General features: G+C 44.6%; 1 protein-coding gene across 5 annotated transcripts in view; it reads left to right on the forward strand.

Annotated features, from left to right (window-relative positions):
- Positions 1–22,909, forward strand: part of CRACDL (CRACD like) — a 630,552-nt gene that overhangs the window by 580,983 nt on the left and 26,660 nt on the right. For 2 of the 5 annotated variants that reach the window (XM_069204322.1, XM_069204320.1), the window contains one exon: positions 9,228–9,269. The exons of the other annotated variants lie outside the window; for them this stretch is intronic. In XM_069204322.1, the coding sequence (XP_069060423.1) occupies positions 9,228–9,269 (42 nt within the window). The remainder of the gene's footprint in view (positions 1–9,227; positions 9,270–22,909) is intronic. 5 annotated transcript variants of the gene reach the window in all.

Consider the following 22,909-nt stretch of genomic DNA (forward strand, 5'->3'; position numbering starts at 1 on the left):
AACAGAAGAGGAAACTCGGGGAAAAGTCTTACCTACCCTAATCTACCCTAACTACTCATTACCCACAACTGTCCCTAACTAACCTAACCTAAACTTACTTATCACATGTAACGAAACGTTCTAAACATCAACCCCCCTTATGAGACGGGACACATGGAGGACAACAGATACTAACCTAAACACATACTATCCTATCCTAAACAAATATATATATTTTTTTATTTTTTCTTTCTTTTCTAAACATACAAGAACCCCAACATAGACCAACACCCACCCACCCACACACTCAAAAAGAAAAAATTGAAATAATCAGGACCCCTCACCCACTAACACTAACCAAACTAACAGCCTTTACTAACCTAACACTAAGCCCACTAAGTATAAGAATAAGGAAAGAGGAGGGAGGGGAGGGAATCATGTCCATCAACAAAGTCTAGAGGTTGGCCCTCCGGAGGGTCCGCTTAATGGACCGCACATGCCTGTTGATATGTCGAACATCCCGCCGCAGGTGACTCATTTTCCTGAGGACGCGGTCCATTTTGCGCTGCATGTCCACAAAAGCAGCAGGGTCAATTGTTGCAGCTAGGGTGGTCTGGGTACCAGCTGAGGACGTGTGTGGCCGTGTATTGTCAATGCCTGTGGGCTGCCCTGAAGGTGGTCCACTGCTAGGGCCTGGAGCACTTGCAGATGTTGTAGGCAGAACGGTCCCAGCTGTGGGTGGTGCCACCTGGGTGGTAGTGGTGGTCGGGCTGGTGGTGGGCAAAGAAGGGTCACTGTGTGGGAAAGCCCTCCAGGCTCTGCAGGCACGTTTGGTCCTGTATCTTCGGGCCATCCTTCTGTACCCTGACTCTACCAGCAGGATATGCTGGTAACGCATTGCCCGCCTCTGGAATTCACGGACCTGGATGGGTGTCATATTAGCAGCAGTGAAGACAAATGAAAAAACTTACATTAGGAACTGCATTGTGTGAAATGACACAAGAAGTACATCAGACAGTACATCTACTGTACTTGTAACAGATCATATCATCATACAGATCATTGAATGTCCCTGAGGAAGTACATGGCAGGCCAGCCTACAAAGGTCGTATCACACATAGCACATCCAAACCCTACAAGATGGGTAACAACTGGCATGATTTTGGCATCAGAGTTCTGCCAGTTGTCAGGTAACAATCATGCTGCACATCCTCCGCCAATGCCAGGGCTACAATTGTCAGTGTACGGGATGGAAATCTAGGGCCTCATGATCTGCAAGTTGTAAATGGACTTGCTAGTATAGCACTCATGTGCTAAACCTGAGTGTGTATACTAGGTTCCAACCAAAGATTCACTGATTTACATGTCTGTGTAACATACTTGTATCATCAGTTCTAGGTACACTATTCACAAACCCATGCCTGTGTTTGAGGGTGGGGGGGTGGAGAAACAACTAACAATTTCAAACACCATGGACACCCAGGAAGCTTATGAAAGCTGGACATGTGTTTGGCTCGGCACTCACACCACAGGTAAGGTGCATCTACAAATAGGAGACAGCAAACCCTTGACCAATCCCAGCGCCACACATGTCTTGCAATGCAGACCTTTGACCACATTGTGTACTTCCAGTAAGCCATGACTTACAGCCAACACAGAGTTGCAAGAACACCCCTGGCCATGATTTGCATGCACACCTAGGCCATTGCACTGAAGTGCCACATACTTGTAGCACTACATGTGTAGCTACATGCTGCTAGGAAGTTCAACCTACCGTTTCATAAGTACATTAGTGAATAGGGAAGCAGAAGTCTGTGGGTAAGCATTTTGCAGCCCCATTCTGGGAGAATGTGGGTCTGACAGGCTGACTAAATCTGAGATTAAGTCCAGCGCGACTCTTGTTGATACAAGTGTTATCCACATGACTCAACCCAATTCCCATTGCGGGGCCTACAGGAATGACCTAGAATCCCTAAATAAGACAATAGGATAAGCATTGGCAAACTCCAAAATGCTGAGAAAATGAAATCCCACTCATGGAACAAGACAAATGATGGGCCAGCGCATCACACCTTGCTATTTGTTCAACACACAGGAGTCCATCACACATCACCAGCAAACACAACACATAACAGACATATCAACACTTACTGGAGTTGTCGGGGTCCTCGAATGAAGCCACCTCGCCCACAGTGTAAGGCATGGAAGGAAGAAATGTGCTCAAAATCTGTGCACTGACCAATAATTCCAAAGACAAAAACTATGTGGAAGATGACATAAGTAAGTAAATCCACTCAGACATGATGATTCTGCATCCAATATAGCACGGCTACCTTTTACATACCATGGGCCTCTTGTGAAATTTACACACATATCTGCACACATGCAGTGGCCCTAACTATCATGTGGTGGCAAACATGCTCCTTTATTAGTGAGCAGACATAATAATGGAGTGTATTCATCTCATCATGTGCATCCAAGAGAGACATCCAAAGCCTTTTTCCTTGAGGAGTGCATTACCAGTCAAACAGCCATTGTGGCCATGACAAATGTATGACACATAGGTACAATGTACAGAGGGGCAGGGACATTTGTAAGCCCTCATGTTGTTACAGTTTCTTCATTTGATGTGGCCCAGCTATGATGAGTTGTACCAACCATAGATATATGAACCCATGTGCATACCTTTGGCCTGCCTTCCCTAAACGAAAGGTGGAACACCAAACACCAAATACCAGTGTAAGATGTTAACTGAGGGCACCTTGCACTTTTTTCCTATGTTTCCAAATCCAGATCTGGCATGTATCCAAAATGATGAAGGACCGCAATAATCCCTAACATTCATAGAACGTCCGTGAACGCTTCCCTTACACACTCATCAGACACACATGAGACATATGTGTGGGCCACATTATTATCAACAATTGACGTGAAGCCTGCACTCATTTTCTGTATCATGTAGTGTTTCTAAAGTCAGTCTAGCTGTTGCGTCAACAAAGGTCGGTAATGTTTTGGAAAATCTATACCTCACTGGCAAATGTGACCTATATAGACATGATTGGCTCCTAATTTGTGTTGCTGTCTGACACAAAGGCGGCACCAACTTACATTAAGCAAAATTATTCAGTAAGTTTGCAGAGCACTTGCTTCCTGACAACTAGCAATTGTGGTCCTTCACATAGTCTATCAATGACCCTGTATGGTTCCTAAGCATTCTACACACTCAACAACATAGCCGGCAGATATTGTACAAATCGTCTGATGTCACTACAGAGCTTTTAATCGTGCACATTTACATGATTTGTACTCACCAACAGGGCCACCAATCACAATTCCCAGGTGGTCTAGCAGATCTTGCTCCCTGGAGATGAGGTCAGCCCAGCGGTGCTTCAGCTGGTGGTCATTCCTCTGGCTCCGATGCACACGTTGCAAGTGATGCTGGACCTTTCCCCACCGGATTCTACGTGCCTCGTGTGATACCCCTGTATCATCCGCCCCCTGCCTCAATCATAAGTGGGAGGAAATGGCACACCAGCCATATGAACCCCCCAAGCACCTCCTCCCCCATCTTGCCAAGACGTGGCCTACCCAACATCTTAGCACCGAAAAAGGGGAATAGGGGATAAAGAAGAACAAAGGAGAAAAGGGGGAAAGTAGAATAAGAAAAAGAAACTTAACAACTAAAAGAGCCCAACTATTCCCAAACTAACACTACCCACAACAGACTCCCACAAACAACAAAGACAATACAATACTGGACAATAGTACACAATAAACACTCAGACAGTAAACAACAACAATTTTAAATCACAAACTAACAAGTAATGGAGCACACAGGAGACAAAAGCACAATTTCACTGGACAAAACTCAGAACACAGCCACACAGTCTAAAAGAATCACAGACTGCAAAGTGAAAGTGAAAGTACTCCCACTGTACATAATCTGTAAACAGGATATCCTATTACATCACTTACTGCACAAAATGGCCGCCGTTTTTATCGTTACGCGTCATAATTTTTGACGCATACAGTATGTGTGTCATTTTTTTCGACACACAGGAGTAAAAATTAGTCTGCATCCAATATTTGGAAATAGTCTAACACTTAACCAATTTTAAGGGCATAATGCGTCGTTTTTCTGGCATAAGCGTAATTTTTTGACGCTTGTGCATTAACTGAGTTTGGGTCTTTTTGCCATTTTAATGTAATGTTACATTTGTGACACAACTGAGATGGGCTGATTGCACCCACTTTGGTGTTGATGGTGTATGGTCACATGTGAGACATCATACTGCTGCGGACCATGATCCGCTACTTCCTTAACAGGATTTTCACTCTTAGCTGATGCACTAGATACATATATGTATTGCACAAATTGGGCATGCTTCCTAGGCACTTGTTGGTGAACCCACCGTGAATCTGGCACATGTACAGACCTAGTGGGTACCATGTTATTGGCACAGACAACCAAAGGTGACCCCCAACTGTTATATCACGCCACTGTTGTGGTCATATGAGTGAGCCACAACTCTCCAGTGGCAGTGGTGGACCAGCACACGAGGCAGCACGTGGCCACATATTTCCAGTGATCAATTGCACAGAGGTGTCTGGTTCATGTGTGTGGTCCCTTGTTGATCCTGTATATTTTTAGGGGTATATGTTGTCACAGTTACGTCCAGGTCTCATCATGAGTCAGTGGCGGCTATTCCTGTATCTACTGAGTAACCTTCGGAGATCAATGTGAGTAAAGTCGATGATGATATGAGAACCTACATGGGGATGGTGCCACCCTGTCACTGCAGACGTGTTATGAGACTGTCAACAGGGCAACCTTGGTGTGCTGAGTGAGATCATATCTCAGGAGTCATGTTCCGGCAGGTGTCATTACAACATTTGTACACAGGTTGGCTGTAAAGTTTCCACTGCATCTGGGAACATCATAGCCTCTGTGTTGATTAATCTTGCAGCAATTCAGCACGCACAGCCCATCAATATGTTGTGAGCAATGTGATTCAGCGTGTGAACAGTCAGGGTCCTAACATGTGTGGACTTTTCATGTACATTATCAGAGGTAGCTGGTTCTGCTGGAGGCACCATACCCAATCTCTGCATATGGCCCTGGTACACTGTCACACTTTGTCGTTCATGCATACATGAGACCCAGACAAGGGATAGGCCATGATTTTGGTATTCAAAGACAATTTTACTAATATGGTACAATTAAAAAGCAGATGATTCTATACAATGTATTTGGGTATGCATTGAGGAAGCACATGACAAAATACCCCCTGAGGAATGTGAAGTTTGGTAACGCAAGTGTGGTCCTTATGTAGCCACAAGGAACCTTTAAGGTAACGCACAGACAGGTGCCAGTCAGGCTGACAGGATGCAGGATCAATCAGGATCCAGCAATTTCACAAGGTACATACTCAGTGGTCTGACTTACACTGGTCAGAGGAAGAACAAGGCAGTTGACATGGGAAACTGTGTTTGTCCTGTGTTTTTGAAGGTGACACATAAACCCAAGGGCTGTGTTACACGGCTTAATTACTAGCAATGCATAACAGTGTATGTGACAAAATGGCAACTTCTATGCTGTTCCAAGCATCTGCAGGGGCAGTGCATGTTCAAATGGGTGGTGTGCATGGAGGTGCTCACAGGTGTGTGCTGCATCAGTTTCTCACAAGTCCTGTAGGTGAGATTCGAGTTCAAATGGCCAACAGTACCTTTCACACGGGAAGCAATCTACAGGTGATAACAGGGCTTAGAAACTACAAGGCAGTGTATTAATTGACCTGACGTCCATGCAGTCAGATGTACAATGGCATACCATAGGAAAGGGAGCAGCACACTGGATTACTATTGTTAGTCTGTGTGTGTAGAGGAGGGAATATCGGGGTACGCATATTACCATTCCAGGGACCTCTTCAGACAGGTGGGTTGAGACCAGAAGCATGGGTGTGTCAGGAGTTAGGAAATTGGCTGACATGTACATGGAATGTCATGTGCGCAATGCTTGTCATAGGTATGGCACTTGTGCTGTCTATGTTCTGCTTCTAGAGATCTCTAGTCACAGATAGTCCTAGCAAAGATAGGTGCTGTACGACTTACTGCTGTCAAGGGTCTGGACATACATTCCAGTTACCAATGCAATAGCACATCCACTGCCACATGTATGAGGCATTTTGTTCCCTTATAGACTGATGGTGTCTTAGTTGTGTGCCATATGCTGCGATGAACCATGTTGCCAACATGTATGTGTGAAATAGGTGTGGTCCTCTGCTATTGCCCTTCAAAGGTGAAATGTACAGAATATATGTCAATTACAGTGTGTGTGTATGTGACTGTTTTATAATACGCATCACAATTGCTCAGGAAATTTCTGTGTCCTGATCGGTATATCAGCAATGCTCCATGAGGCTACACTCTTATTCTGATAGTTAGATATAAAGGTGAGCACAAATGATTAGCCATACCATGATATGCTGATTATTGTTGGTGTTTATTTACATTTGTTAATACAGTGGTGATGGTGAGTTGTTTTAAAAGACATTGTTCACAGCTCTGCTGCAGTGCTTGGGTTGCTAAATGGTGTCATAATCCATGGCTGGATCCCATACCCCTGATCAGCTGAAAAAGAAAATGAATGGGATCATGTTGATGTAGCTTGCCCCATTAATATCAACTTGCATGGCAGTAGTTGTCTTTTGTTGTCTGTGACTCTTTTGTGTTATTGTGTTCCTTCCTAGGCTTGTAGGATGTACCATCTGCATTGTGTTGTTTCCTTGGCTGAACAAGTGTTTACCTGCTGACCGGTTGTCAGTAGTATGTTTGGGAATTTGCAGTACAGTGTGCACTCCCTAGCATTGTGACTTGTGATACAGGTGTCCCTGTGTCTTCACTGGGGGTGAGATGATAGTTCCATACACAGATTCATTTTGACAGTGGTGGTAACACGTTAGCATCTATGTACCCTGGACATCCCATACCTTTAGACTTAGGCAATGGATTAATTGAGACACTTACATTTTGCAAGGTGACAATTAGCTAAACCTCTCCATACGTTGTGATCATTGATGTCTTAACATTTGACTGTACAGTAATTTCACATGTGTGACAGGTTCACTGCAGACCTATCAAACATGGCTAGCGATGTCACGACCTCTATGTGTTCCTGTCCACATGTTGCTGTTGTGGTGTATGTGTTGTGTGTCCTAGAGGGTTGCTGTGCAGTGTGTATATAAGTAGGTTTTTGTACTTACCAACAAGTAGTCCATTTCCATATTGTCCATCCTGGAAGTTTTGATTGATGGTTGAGTGACGAAAGATGAATGAGTCATGTACACTCCCAGGATACTTTGCCACGATGTTGGTGATCAATCCTTGGTGATCGACAATGGCCTGCACATTTATGGAGTGTGTGTGATTCCTGTTGCAGTAGAAGAGGTGTTCAGTTGCAGCAGGTGGCACAAGGCGTACATGTGTGCAGTCGATGGCACCAAGGACGTGTGGGAAACCATTAATGAGGTAAAACCCCTGTTTTGTCTCCTGCTGCAGTGTGTTTGGGAAGCAGATGTGGCGGGGTGTGAGTCCAATGATGGCATCCAGTACTTTGGGCAAGAAGGCAGAGAATGATGGCTGTGATATTCTGGCAACCAGGGCACCAGTGCTTTGAAAGGAGCCACTTGCCAACATGTGAAGTACATCTAGCAGCTTGGTTTCTGTTGGGATGGTGTGGGGTGTCAGCAAGGTGGGTGCCAACTGTGGCTCTATGTTGCGCAGCAGCTGCTGAATAGCCTGCCAGTTCAACCTGTACCTCTGGATGATGTCATGTTCCCTGAGGCCATGAAGGGTTGTTCTGGTGCGGAATATCCTCTCCTGCCTTCTGCGCTGCCTTTGGGGTCCCTGCTGGTGTTGTGGTAGCTGCTGCTGTTGTTGCTGGGCTCTGCGTGCACGCTGGATGAGTAGCACCTCCATGTCCACCTTTTGCTGCTCTGCTGTTGCTTCTGTGTGTTCTGATTAAATATAGGTGTGTTTGCCCCATTTTAACGCCTGCCATGACCCAGGCGTTAATTTTTTACGCAAGTTGGGCTGTGCGTCATTTTCTGCCTCTGCCTCCCGGCCGTGCGTCATTTTTGCCCGGAAGCCAAAATAGGACACACGGGTGTTTAAGTCATTTTTTGGACGGGAACGCCTACCTTGCATATGATTAACGCAAGGCAGTTTCCCGCATCCAGAAAATGACGCACATGGCGGGATTTTGACATCTGCGGGCTCGGGCGTCAAAGTTTAAATATGGGGCAAGTTTTGCACCGAATGTGCGTCAACATGTTTGACGCACATTCGGCGCAGACGGAGTATAAATATGCCCCTTAGTGTCAGTTTGGAGGTTGAACCTCTTGCTCAGAGTCCACCTGCGGCACGGCCAGCTGTTATAGGCTCGGGGGACTGGTTGTAGCTGGAACTGCACATTACAGTAGCAGACACACACCTCCTAGTGAGTGTAAGTAGGGTTGCCATCTCCTTGCACACACTATAACAGAGAGTAAAAGGTTGCAGAGTATAAGTGTCTGAAAATGGCTGCTAAATATAACCATTGGCAATCCATTCCATAGATGTCGCCCATGACATCTATTGGCTTTGCCAATTCCCCATTGTGTTGGAATGGTTTTATTTTTCTTTTAATAAAAATCCTTCAGAGATAGTCACCACGCATGCATGCACCCCTGCACTGTAGACATTTTGGAATGCTTTGGCTGCGCTTATGAAGCAATTTAACAAGCATTTTCAAAGTATAAGCGAGTCAGCATAATAAAGGGTATGGAAGGGGCAGCACGGCCACATCCTGCAGTTGGGGTAGGGAGGAATGTTGGGGGTTAGGAGTGGGGCAGTGGAGAAGTTAGCATAAGAGACTATACATAAAGCCCTGTGTAACTTTCAATGAAATGCCTTGGCTTCAGGGACAGCCCACCCAGCCTTTGACAACTTTTAAGAAAATGCCAGGGACTGATCAAAAGCCTGCTCTTCTGTACTCTACGTAAATGGATTGTTATCATTAGTTGTATGGTAACCAGCTTACAACTGTTCGTAGGCAAGATCTAAAAAGGTTGACTCGAATGTTTTTTCTAAAAAGTAGAGGTATGACACTGTTATTTCAAAGACCAATTCATAAATGTGTTTACAAGAGGATAAAAAAGGTCCATAATCCACTTTATCGGCATTCATCATGTTGTTTCTTCTCTTTCCAGAGGAAAGCATCGATATCTCTGGAGATGTGTTTATTGAGACAGGTAGCAAAAAAGAACCTTAATGAAAACTAATAAATTGAAAGAAGAATATTATTTTGATTCAATTGATCAAGAAATTCAAACATAATACCTATATAGAATAACTATTGTCAATAAATTTACACTCTGACCTATTGTGTTAATAACTAAACTCTAATGGTGAACAATTTTCAGAACTTTTGCAAATTTATCGGAGAACAACATACTTAAGTTGCTTCCAGGGTTTAATAGTTCCTAAATCTATACACGTTTGTATACGTTAAATCAAGAAATGTGTGGACCAAACTCCAAATGATACTATAATTGCTTGCATTGTGTACTCCTTTTATTAAAGTGCACTGAGCCTCAGTTAAGCAGCTAACTACATTGTCACTTCAGTTACACGTTCTGGAGAGCACAAAGGGGTAATTAGTAGCCAGGCAGGCATGCCTCCATATACACTTCCTATGTGTTCAGGATAAGGCCATTCACTGGCATTTGAAGGTAAGATCTCAAAGTAAGTAAGAGCTACTAAAGAATACATTCAACAATGTAAATCAGCCCTGGAGTTTGCCACTTTTCAAGTGCATTGTCATGTTCAACTTCACACCATTCTGCTTTTCAGTCTTCAAGCCTTTCGTTTCAATAATTAAAAACAATTCATGCAGCCCAAGTCTTGCTCACATTTTATGAAGTCCAGCTGTTTGCAAAATGACACATTATCCTCCTGCGAACTAAAAACATTGGTAAGAACTCCATTTGATGTGTACTCAATGTTTATTCTCACAGCAGCTCGCATCTAACACTTCTATCACCTTTGATCCGAAATTATTTTGCATTTCTTCGTTCTGAATATTGTCAAAAAGGGTTCTTTCCTTGCCTTATCAATAATCCATCTTGCTTCACTACCTTGATTTCAAGGTTTTCGCCTTGGGCCAGAAGTGCCCAGCATGCGCCAGATATGAATAGATCAGTATAAAGTATTTTGGCCCAACACGTTTTAAATAGCACTGTTTGGATTCATTGTATGTAGGATATGTCACAGGCTTATCCTAAACATCTGACATGGACCTAGCCCAATTAGACCTCCATTAAACACCCCTGGTTTAGGTCTTCTCGGAGATGACTAACAATATTTTCATATGGATGCATTAGAGGTAATTCATGATGACTAGACGAAAAAACAAAGAGTTTGTGCTCTTTGAGCGTAGACTGCAGTCATTGTTATTTTTTTAACATTTGTTTTCTAAAAGTTACAAGGTGTATCCCTTAACCCAAAGCGTCTTGAGGTGCAGAACAATTCAAAAAGCAATATTACATAAGATTTTGAAACTACACAGCACACCAAAGATAAATCAACAACAATGTGAGTACAGAATAAAATAAAATAAATATACAATGAAAAAGAAAGACCAAGGATAAATCTGTTTAATATCTAGATTACGGTTTACTTATTCCATAGTGATAGATACTGCAAATTCGAAATAACAAAAAATTATGTTTGTCTGCTTGCTCAAATAGAGAAAATCTGCAGCTCTGCAAATAAGAAAAAGAAGGTAATACAGTAGGCGAGGAGCTGCTATGCCAAAAGCCCTCCTGGGATACTTAGCAAGCTTACATAGAGGGATCTATTATCACAGCAAATATTTACTGTGATTTGTCCTGGGTACCCAAGAGAACCAGAGGTTTCTTGCCTAGTAGATCGGTCTTCGTTAGAACTTTAAAAGTGATAAAGGCCAATTTCGATTGCGCTTGGAAGTGCAACAAAAGCCCGTATACAGAAAATGGAACAGGACAGATGTGATCTGATATTTTAGGACTCATCAGTCAGTGTGACGCGGCATGGAACACAGACCACAGAGGAGCAAGAAGAGGAGCTAAACCAACAAATAGGTAATTTCTGCAGTCCAGCCTTGAGCTCAAACATTTTTTATGGTCGAGGTATATATTGAGCAAAAGATAACTGGATTGGTTTGCAAACGTACATTCAAATACAAGTTATACTAAGAGGTGATAGAGCAGAGAGCCATGATTATTTCGGAAGATCTGCTGACTTGGAACGGTGAATAATCAATTGTTTAAGGATTCAACCTTAATGGGTGAAAGGACATGGTGTAAATAGGAGTAAACGCTGAAAAGATAAAAGCTTGCAAATGCCCTTGGGATTTAGAGGCCATCTTAGAATCGGCCTCCATGGAATGATCCAAGTTATGGCATAGGACGTGTTAGCCACTAAAATTGCTTGTCACGCTCACTTTGACTCTCTCAAAGGAATATCTAGTCTGTAATAAGTTTAGACCTGCAACAGTTGTATTTCTAGTTTTGTAGCATGTATTTCCTTCTCTGGATTTGTCCCTTAAATACGACTCCAGATTCATAGGTCTCATGTAAGCACGCAGCAGACAAAGGTGATATTGTCTATGAGAGTGCAACTCACCAAATTGTAATACTTAAAATATTTCATCCATTTGACTCACACTAGAAAGCAGAAATAACTGTTCTGCATTTAAATATGTCCTGCAATAAAAAATCACACTGAAAGCCAAACAGAGGACATACACTGATGTATCAAAGTGATTTCTTCCATGATATGCCAAAAATAAGAACCTTTAAGGGATGGCTTCTCAACCCACCAAATAGTAATATCCATTCGCGTTTAGAGAATATCTGCAATGAATATGCATTGTAAATATTTGCAAATAATGTATTCAAGTGGAGAGTGTTTGAATAGTTTTTAAAAATTACTAGATGTTACCAATCAGTGCTTGGATGAACTGGCCATACTTTTGATATATCAGCACCACTGTGCGTAAATTTGTTGAATATCTTTGTTTCTCTGTAAAAATATTAAACTTTAGTTAGTCTCTTGACATGAGCAGATAAGTTCCAATTTTACAAGAGTACGAATTCGGCATAACACCCACCCTTTTGTGCACTAACAATTTTGACCATGACCGTTGTGTAGATTTGTGGGTTTGCCCCCATCAGTGGAGGTCATTTGTGACTTATGTAAAGCTGAAAGAGCACACAAGGTAATGTACCTTACATACGTGCACAATGCACTGTTGGGACTTTTTTGTCTTGTAGGGTACTGCCATTTTCGGTGCAAAAAATATTCTCACTTGTCAAAATTAAGACTCTAGGTAGAGAGACGTCCATTAAAACAAGAGCAGTGCCAAGGCAAAGGTGGACACCAGCAAGCATCAAACTAAACTAAACAACATGACATGTTTACTGTGTCTGTCTGTGAAAGAAATACTTGCATAAGTTCTGAAAATGTCTATCTTTAGATAATGCTTTGTCCACAGCTTCATAACAGTTTCAATTGCTGCAGTTAATTAAAACCAGTAAATTAAGATAAGAATAATTAATAGTTGTTATGGCTGTAACCAATGATTCATAATTTATTACATATCGATTTTTTAACATGTATTACATATACTTTAATTTGATTGAAAATAGGAGTAACATGCTGGCCTTTCTCTGCTGTGTTAATCATTATCTACCTTTGTGCCATTATGAAGCTGACAAAATCATGCAATGCGAAAAATTTAAGATTTATATTTGGTCAGATAAGATGCTTAAGATTTGGAGTAAGAATTTATGAAAGCTCACGATTAAATGTTTTTTTTCTGTTCGTCTGTATGCCTGTTAAAGCACTGTGGGTCCGATTCATAAAAGGATTTATGAACACGTAGAATAGTGCTAAAGGATATTCTTTTGCATATTCTGGCATGCCTTTGTGGATCAGCCCAAAAATATAAAACTCCTTATTAGTAAAAGTAAAAAGAGGGCACAGTCCTTTCTATTAGTATTAATTGTATATGAATATTCATTGATACATGTATTGTATTGTATTGTAATAGTATTTATAGAGCGCTAACTACCCCATGTAAGATATTTTGAGGCCAATTTGCAAAGGTATATAAGAGTGCGTATAAGAGTACTACAGGAATGCTACTTTACATACTCCAAAATGCTTTTGTGAATATGCCCATTTAAATAAGAAACCAGTGGCAAATTCACAAAAACATTAATTAGTACAGGTAGTATTACGAAATTAGTACTGTTACTTACTCTTATATGGCTTTGTGAATGAGCCCTGTTTGGTCCAGCTTCCTGTTAGTAAAAGTGGCATGAGGGTACAATCCTTTTGGTTTGTGCTAATTTTATATGAATATGAATTTTATATTGTAGGAGGCTGGACTGGCTTGTAGTGAGTACCAAGGGGTACTTGCACCTTGCACCAGGCCCAGTTATCCCTTATTAGTGTATAGGGTGTCTAGCAGCTTAGGCTGATAGATAATGGTAGCTTAGCAGAGCAGCTTAGGCTGAACTAGGAGACGTGTGAAGCTACTACAGTACCACTTAGTGTCATATGCACAATATCATAAGAAAACACAATACACAGTCATACTAAAAATAAAGGTACTTTATTTTTATGACAATATGCCAAAGTATCTTAGAGTGTACCCTCAGTGAGAGGATAGGAAATATACACAAGATATATATACACAATAGCAAAAATATGCAGTATAGTCTTAGAAAACAGTGCAAACAATGTATAGTTACAATAGGATGCAATGGGGAAACATAGGGATAGGGGCAACACAAACCATATACTCCAAAAGTGGAATGCGAACCACGAATGGACCCCAAACCTATGTGACCTTGTAGAGGGTCGCTGGGACTATTAGAAAATAATGAGAGTTAGAAAAATAACCCTCCCCAAGACCCTGAAAAGTGAGTGCAAAGTGCACTAAAGTTCCCCTAAGGACAAAATAGTTGTGTTAGAGGGAAAATGCAAGGAAAACACAAATCAGCAATGCAACAACGATGGATTCCTGACTGAGGGTACCTGTGGAACAAGGGGACCAAGTCCAAAAGTCACAAGCAACTCGGAGATGGGCAGATGCCCAAGAAATGCCAGCGGTTGGTGCAAAGAAGCTCTTACTAGGCTGAAGAACTGTGAATACTGCAGGAACGACAAGGGCTAGAGACTTCCCCTTTGGAGGATGGATCCCCCACGCCTTGGAGAGTCGTGCAGAAGTGTTTTCCCGCTGGATGGACGCCAACAAGCCTTGCTACACGCAAATCGTGCGTTTGGCGTTTTTGGACGCTGCTGGGGCCCAGGAGGGACCAGGAGGTCGCAAATTGGACCTGCAGAGAGAGGGGACGTCGAGCAAGACAAAGAGCCCTCACTGAAGCAGGTAGCACCCGGAGAAGTGCCAGAAACAGGCACTACGAGGATGCGTGAAACGGTGCTCGCCGAAGTTGCACAAAGGAGTCCCACGTCGCCGGAGACCAACTTAGAAAGTCGTGCAATGCAGGTTAGAGTGCCGTGGACCCAGGCTTGGCTGTGCACGAAGGATTTCCGCCGGAAGTGCACAGGGGCCGGAGCAGCTGCAAAGTCGCGGTTCCCAGCAATGCAGCCCAGCGAGGTGAGGCAAGGACTTACCTCCACCAAACTTGGGCTGAAGAGTCACTGGACTGTGGGGGTCACTTGGACGGTGTCGCTGGATTCGAGGGACCTCGCTCGTCGTGCTGAGAGGAGACCCAAGGGACCGGTAATAGAGCTTTTTGGTGCCTGCGGTTGCAGGGGGAAGATTCCGTCGACCCACGGGAGATTTCTTCGGAGCTTCTGGTGCAGAGAGGAGGCGGACTACCCCCACAGCATGCACAAGCAGGAAAACAGTCGAGAAGGCGGCAGGATCAGCGTTACAGAGTTGCAGTAGTTCTCTTTGCTACTATGTTGCAGGTTTGCAGGCTTCCAGCGCGGTCAGCGGTCGATTCCTTATCAGAAGGTGAAGAGGGATATGCAGAGGAACTCAGCTGAGCTCATGCATTCGTTATCTAAAGTTTCCCCAGAGACAGAGACCCTAAATAGCCAGAAAAGAGGGTTTGGCTACCTAGGAGAGAGGAAAGGCTACTAACACCTGAAGGAGCCTATCAGCAGGAGTCTCTGACGTCACCTGGTGGCACTGGCCACTCAGAGCAGTCCAGTGTGCCAGCAGCAACTCTGTTTCCAAGATGGCAGAGGTCTGGAGCACACTGGAGGAGCTCTGGACACCTCCCAGGGGAGGTGCAGGTCAGGGGAGTGGTCACTCCCCTTTCCTTTGTCCAGTTTCGCGCCAGAGCAGGGGCTAAGGGGTCCCTGAACCGGTGTAGACTGGCTTATGCAGAATTGGGCACATCTGTGCCCAACAAAGCATTTCCAGAGGCTGGGGGAGGCTACTCCTCCCCTGCCTTCACACCATTTTCCAAAGGGAGAGGGTGTCACACCCTCTCTCAGAGGAAGTTCTTTGTTCTGCCATCCTGGGCCAGGCCTGGCTGGACCCCAGGAGGGCAGCTGCCTGTCTGAGGGGTTGGCAGCAGCAGCAGCTGCAGTGAAACCCCAGGAAGGGCAGTTTGGCAGTACCAGGGTCTGTGCTACAGACCACTGGGATCATGGGATTGTGCCAACTATGCCAGGATGGTATAGAGGGGGCAATTCCATGATCATAGACATGTTACATGGCCATATTCGGAGTTACCATTGTGAAGCTACATATAGGTAGTGACCTATATGTAGTGCACGCGTGTAATGGTGTCCCCGCACTCACAAAGTTCAGGGAATTGGCTCTGAACAATGTGGGGGCACCTTGGCTAGTGCCAGGGTGCCCTCACACTAAGTAACTTTGCACCTAACCTTTACCAGGTAAAGGTTAGACATATAGGTGACTTATAAGTTACTTAAGTGCAGTGTAAAATGGCTGTGAAATAACGTGGACGTTATTTCACTCAGGCTGCAGTGGCAGGCCTGTGTAAGAATTGTCAGAGCTCCCTATGGGTGGCAAAAGAAATGCTGCAGCCCATAGGGATCTCCTGGAACCCCAATACCCTGGGTACCTCAGTACCATATACTAGGGAATTATAAGGGTGTTCCAGTAAGCCAATGTAAATTGGTAAAAATGGTCACTAGCCTGTCAGTGACAATTTGGAAAGAAATGAGAGAGCATAACCACTGAGGTTCTGGTTAGCAGAGCCTCAGTGAGACAGTTAGGCACCACACAGGGAACATATACATGTACACCTATGAGCACTGGGGCCCTGTGTGACAGGGTCCCAGTGACACATACATATAGGCCACAAACCTATGAGCACTGGGGTCCTGACCAGCAGGATCCCAGTGACACATAACAAACATACTGAAAACATAGTGTTTTCACTATGAGCACTGAGGCCTGGCTATCAGGATCCCAGTGAGACAGTGAAAACAGTGACAAACACCCTGACATACACTCACAAACAGGCCAAAAGTGGGGGTAACAAGGCTAGAAAGAGGCTACCTTCTCACACAACCCCCCCCCAAACGAAGGACAATAAGGCTAACCTTGGCCAGTTGAGACTTTATTGTCTAAGTGGTGATAAGTAGAGAGTAGCTCTGCAATAGACTGGTTACTCCCTTTATCATCCACTATATGGTTACTTCCCTGTGGGGATGTAAACCACCCTGTTTGAAGTTTTTTAGCTAAGCAACAATGTGAAGATGTATTTTCAGAGTTTCTATCAGTAAGTTTTAGTTTAGAGCAGTGGTAATTGTCCACTGAACCTATTTGTAGTGATGGAAATGCCAGACAGGGATGCTGTCTCAGAAAAGCCATAGCTGGGCAAAAACTTTGTCCATCTGGCTGGAAGAGAGAACAGGGATGCTGTTTCTCTTGAGTTGGAGCAGGGCAGGGATGCTGTCCTATCAGCTCCACACTAGGGCAGGGATGCTGTCCTAAGTGTTGTGAGGCAGTGCAGAGTTTCTGCACTAAAGTTTCTCTGGGAGGGTTGGAGGGATGCTCCATGTTAACTAAAATGGTGCTCTTTTTCTCACCAATGTTAGTTATCCCACAGAGAGGTACTTCTACCTCAGGGAGTCCAGCTTTGCCAGCTGATGATTCCCTTGGAACAGGTGCCACCCCACGAGAGGTTTCTCCCACCACAGGAATAGTATCCTGAATGGTAGGGTGTTTAGGGGATACTGTGATACCCTTTTTACCTGTTGATGGAGAGGGATCCTGAGTTTTCAGGCCTTCTCTCCTTTGCTTTTTCATTTCAGTAGAAATGAGAGGGAACAATTCCTCAGGGATGCCCAGCATGGCTGCGTGGGCATAAAACTCTACATCAGCCCAACCTGAGGCCTCTAGGTCATTACCTAAGAGACAGTCTACAGGTAAGCTGGGTGATACCACCACCTGCTTAGGGCCAGTAACTCCACCCCAACTAAACTGAATTATAGCTAAGGGAAGAAACTTAGTGGAGTTATGGACATCAATAATCTTATACTGTTGTCCAATGATGTGTTGTTCAGGAGGCACTAGGTTTTCAGTCACCAAAGTGAAACTGGCACCTGTGTCCCTGTAGGCCAAGGCCTCAACACCATTTATTGAAACTGTCTGCCTGTACTTATCCATTGTAAGGGGACAAGCAGCCAGTGTGGCAAGGCCAGTGCCACTAGGTGTGACAGAAACTGTCTTGGGACTGATTACATCAGTTTCCACTATGGACCCATAAGTGAACCCAACTACACCCTTTGCTTGACTGTTGCCAGCAGTCCCACCACTAGTACCACTACTGCTAGGGGCACTAGAGCTTGATGTATTAGTGGTGGTAGGCTCAGGGGGTTTACCTGGACAGGACTTATCCCCTGGCCTATGGCCTCTGTTTTTACACACAAAGCACCAAGGCTTTTTAATGTGTGCAGGTTGGGAAGAAGAGGAAGAATTTGTTTTATCCCCACCCTCTGAAGAGTGTTTAAGATTTGAAGTGGGATCTTTGGTTTTACCCTTATCCCCATGCTTATCTTGAGATTTTTCACCATCTTTCTTCTTATTGCCATCCTTGTCACCCCCTGTATGAACTTTTCTGTTCACCCTTGTTCTGACCCATTTGTCTGCCTTCTTTCCCAATTCTTGGGGAGAGGTCAGATCAGAGTCTACCAGGTACTGGTGCAACAAATCAGACACACAATTATTAAGAATATGCTCTCTCAGGATTAAGTTATACAGGCTGTCATAATCAGTAACTTTACTGCCATGTAACCACCCCTCCAAGGCCTTCACTGCCTGGTCAATGAAATCAACCCAGTCTTGTGAAGACTCCTTTTTGGTCTCTCTGAACTTTATCCTGTACTGTTCAGTGGTTAAGCCATAACCATCCAGGAGTGCATTCTTAAGAACTAGGAAATTATTGGCATCATTTTCTTTCACTTTAAGGAGCCTATCCCTACCTTTTCCACTAAATGATAGCCATAGGATAGCAGCCCACTGCTTTTGAGGGACATCCTGTACAGCACAGGCCCTCTCAAGTGCAGCAAACCACTTGTTAATGTCATCCCCCTCCTTGTAAGGGGGAACTATCTTGTGCAGATTCCTGGAATCATGCTCTTTTGCAGGATGACTATGGGGAATACTGCTGCTGCCACCATGGGTATCTAAACCCAACTTCTGTCTTTCCCTCTCTATTTCTAAAGACTGTCTATCCAAATCCAGCTGTTGCTTCTTGAGCTTCAGTCTGGTTTGTTCCACTCTCAATCTATTGAGCTCCCTTTCTAACAATCTGTCATCAGGGTGGGTGGGAGGGACATTTCTAGATACAGAGGTATGATGGGAATGAACAGAAGGAGACCTGTCCCTTACAGAGGGCACCCTAACAGCTTGGCTACCAGCATAATGTGAGAGCACACCATCAGTATGGTGTGATTCAACCTCTGTACCAACTATGCTAGACTGTCTAGTAATGGGCAGGCTGAGAAGTTTCTTTCCTGAACCTTTTCCTGGGGGAGTCCCTGGATCAGATTGAGAACCATTAGCTACTTTTTCTACAGATTGGGCACTTATGGCCTTATCCTGTACTCTAAGCATATTAATTAACAGTTCTAAGGAAGGATTCTTCCCTACACTCAAACCTCTCTCTATGCAGAGACTCCTTGCTCCTTTCCAGCTAAGGTGATCATATGCAAGTTTGGACAGTTCAACATTTTTTCCTGTGCCAGACATTTTTTAGAGAGAGTTAAAGTGATAGAAAAAGAGAAAAAAAAATTCAGAACTTTTTGGAAAGACAGAAAAAACTTTTTAAACTTTTAAGAACTTTTTGAAAGTTTAGAAGTACTTTTCAGCACTTAGAAAAGAGTGAAAAGAGGAAATGCAAAACTTTTTGGCTATGTGTATATACACTGACCTTGTTTTGTATATTTTTCTCTTATGAAAAGTACAATGACAAGAGTGGTAAGTAGTCTCAAGCACTTATCCCACCACTGCACAACCAATGTAGGAGGCTGGACTGGCTTGTAGTGAGTACCAAGGGGTACTTGCACCTTGCACCAGGCCCAGTTATCCCTTATTAGTGTATAGGGTGTCTAGCAGCTTAGGCTGATAGATAATGTTAGCTTAGCAGAGCAGCTTAGGCTGAACTAGGAGACGTGTGAAGCTACTACAGTACCACTTAGTGTCATATGCACAATATCATAAGAAAACACAATACACAGTTATACTAAAAATAAAGGTACTTTATTTTTATGACAATATGCCAAAGTATCTTAGAGTGTACCCTCAGTGAGAGGATAGGAAATATACACAAGATATATATACACAATAGCAAAAATATGCAGTATAGTCTTAGAAAACAGTGCAAACAATGTATAGTTACAATAGGATGCAATGGGGAAACATAGGGATAGGGGCAACACAAACCATATACTCCAAAAGTGGAATGCGAACCACGAATGGACCCCAAACCTATGTGACCTTGTAGAGGGTCGCTGGGACTATTAGAAAATAGTGAGAGTTAGAAAAATAACCCTCCCCAAGACCCTGAAAAGTGAGTGCAAAGTGCACTAAAGTTCCCCTAAGGACAAAATAGTCGTGTTAGAGGGAAAATGCAAGGAAAACACAAAACAGCAATGCAACAACGATGGATTCCTGACTGAGGGTACCTGTGGAACAAGGGGACCAAGTCCAAAAGTCACAAGCAACTCGGAGATGGGCAGATGCCCAAGAAATGCCAGCGGTTGGTGCAAAGAAGCTCTTACTAGGCTGAAGAACTGTGAATACTGCAGGAACGACAAGGGCTAGAGACTTCCCCTTTGGAGGATGGATCCCCCATGCCTTGGAGAGTCGTGCAGAAGTGTTTTCCCGCCGGATGGACGCCAACAAGCCTTGCTACACGCAAATCGTGCGTTTGGCGTTTTTGGACGCTGCTGGGGCCCAGGAGGGACCAGGAGGTCGCAAATTGGACCTGCAGAGAGAGGGGACGTCGAGCAAGACAAAGAGCCCTCACTGAAGCAGGTAGCACCCGGAGAAGTGCCAGAAACAGGCACTACGAGGATGCGTGAAACGGTGCTCGCCGAAGTTGCACAAAGGAGTCCCACGTCGCCGGAGACCAACTTAGAAAGTCGTGCAATGCAGGTTAGAGTGCCGTGGACCCAGGCTTGGCTGTGCACGAAGGATTTCCGCCGGAAGTGCACAGGGGCCGGAGCAGCTGCAAAGTCGCGGTTCCCAGCAATGCAGCCCAGCGAGGTGAGGCAAGGACTTACCTCCACCAAACTTGGGCTGAAGAGTCACTGGACTGTGGGGGTCACTTGGACGGTGTCGCTGGATTCGAGGGACCTCGCTCGTCGTGCTGAGAGGAGACCCAAGGGACCGGTAATGCAGCTTTTTGGTGCCTGCGGTTGCAGGGGGAAGATTCCGTCGACCCACGGGAGATTTCTTCGGAGCTTCTGGTGCAGAGAGGAGGCGGACTACCCCCACAGCATGCACAAGCAGGAAAACAGTCGAGAAGGCGGCAGGATCAGCGTTACAGAGTTGCAGTAGTCGTCTTTGCTACTATGTTGCAGGTTTGCAGGCTTCCAGCGCGGTCAGCGGTCGATTCCTTATCAGAAGGTGAAGAGGGAGATGCAGAGGAACTCGGCTGAGCTCATGCATTCGTTATCTAAAGTTTCCCCAGAGACAGAGACCCTAAATAGCCAGAAAAGAGGGTTTGGCTACCTAGGAGAGAGGAAAGGCTACTAACACCTGAAGGAGCCTATCAGCAGGAGTCTCTGACGTCACCTGGTGGCACTGGCCACTCAGAGCAGTCCAGTGTGTCAGCAGCACCTCTGTTTCCAAGATGGCAGAGGTCTGGAGCACACTGGAGGAGCTCTGGACACCTCCCAGGGGAGGTGCAGGTCAGGGGAGTGGTCACTCCCCTTTCCTTTGTCCAGTTTCGCGCCAGAGCAGGGGCTAAGGGGTCCCTGAACCGGTGTAGACTGGCTTATGCAGAATTGGGCACATCTGTGCCCAACAAAGCATTTCCAGAGGCTGGGGGAGGCTACTCCTCCCCTGCCTTCACACCATTTTCCAAAGGGAGAGGGTGTCACACCCTCTCTCAGAGGAAGTTCTTTGTTCTGCCATCCTGGGCCAGGCCTGGCTGGACCCCAGGAGGGCAGCTGCCTGTCTGAGGGGTTGGCAGCAGCAGCAGCTGCAGTGAAACCCCAGGAAGGGCAGTTTGGCAGTACCAGGGTCTGTGCTACAGACCACTGGGATCATGGGATTGTGCCAACTATGCCAGGATGGTATAGAGGGGGCAATTCCATGATCATAGACATGTTACATGGCCATATTCGGAGTTACCATTGTGAAGCTACATATAGGTAGTGACCTATATGTAGTGCACGTGTGTAATGGTGTCCCCGCACTCACAAAGTTCAGGGAATTGGCTCTGAACAATGTGGGGGCACCTTGGCTAGTGCCAGGGTGCCCTCACACTAAGTAACTTTGCACCTAACCTTTACCAGGTAAAGGTTAGACATATAGGTGACTTATAAGTTACTTAAGTGCAGTGTAAAATGGCTGTGAAATAACGTGGACGTTATTTCACTCAGGCTGCAGTGGCAGGCCTGTGTAAGAATTGTCAGAGCTCCCTATGGGTGGCAAAAGAAATGCTGCAGCCCATAGGGATCTCCTGGAACCCCAATACCCTGGGTACCTCAGTACCATATACTAGGGAATTATAAGGGTGTTCCAGTAAGCCAATGTAAATTGGTAAAAATGGTCACTAGCCTGTCAGTGACAATTTGGAAAGAAATGAGAGAGCATAACCACTGAGGTTCTGGTTAGCAGAGCCTCAGTGAGACAGTTAGGCACCACACAGGGAACATATACATGCACACCTATGAGCACTGGGGCCCTGTGTGACAGGGTCCCAGTGACACATACATATAGGCCACAAACCTATGAGCACTGGGGTCCTGACCAGCAGGATCCCAGTGACACATAACAAACATACTGAAAACATAGTGTTTTCACTATGAGCACTGAGGCCTGGCTATCAGGATCCCAGTGAGACAGTGAAAACAGTGACAAACACCCTGACATACACTCACAAACAGGCCAAAAGTGGGGGTAACAAGGCTAGAAAGAGGCTACCTTCTCACATATATGAAAACATCACTTTAGATATTTTGGGTCCAGTTCACAAAGGCACGTAAGAGTACCTAAAAGAGTTTTATAGAAGTACTAATTTATGTAGTTCAAATAACTTTAAGACTAGTCCCCTAGCTGTCAAATTATAAGGTACGTTACAAAACTGGTCTGTTTGTATCTGCTTGGATTTTTCAGTCATGCTATTTTTGAAACAGAATCTTAAGGAATCCTCTTGGT

The sequence above is a fragment of the Pleurodeles waltl genome, chromosome 8 (genome assembly GCF_031143425.1).
Source record: "Pleurodeles waltl isolate 20211129_DDA chromosome 8, aPleWal1.hap1.20221129, whole genome shotgun sequence".
Taxonomy (NCBI): domain Eukaryota; kingdom Metazoa; phylum Chordata; class Amphibia; order Caudata; family Salamandridae; genus Pleurodeles; species Pleurodeles waltl.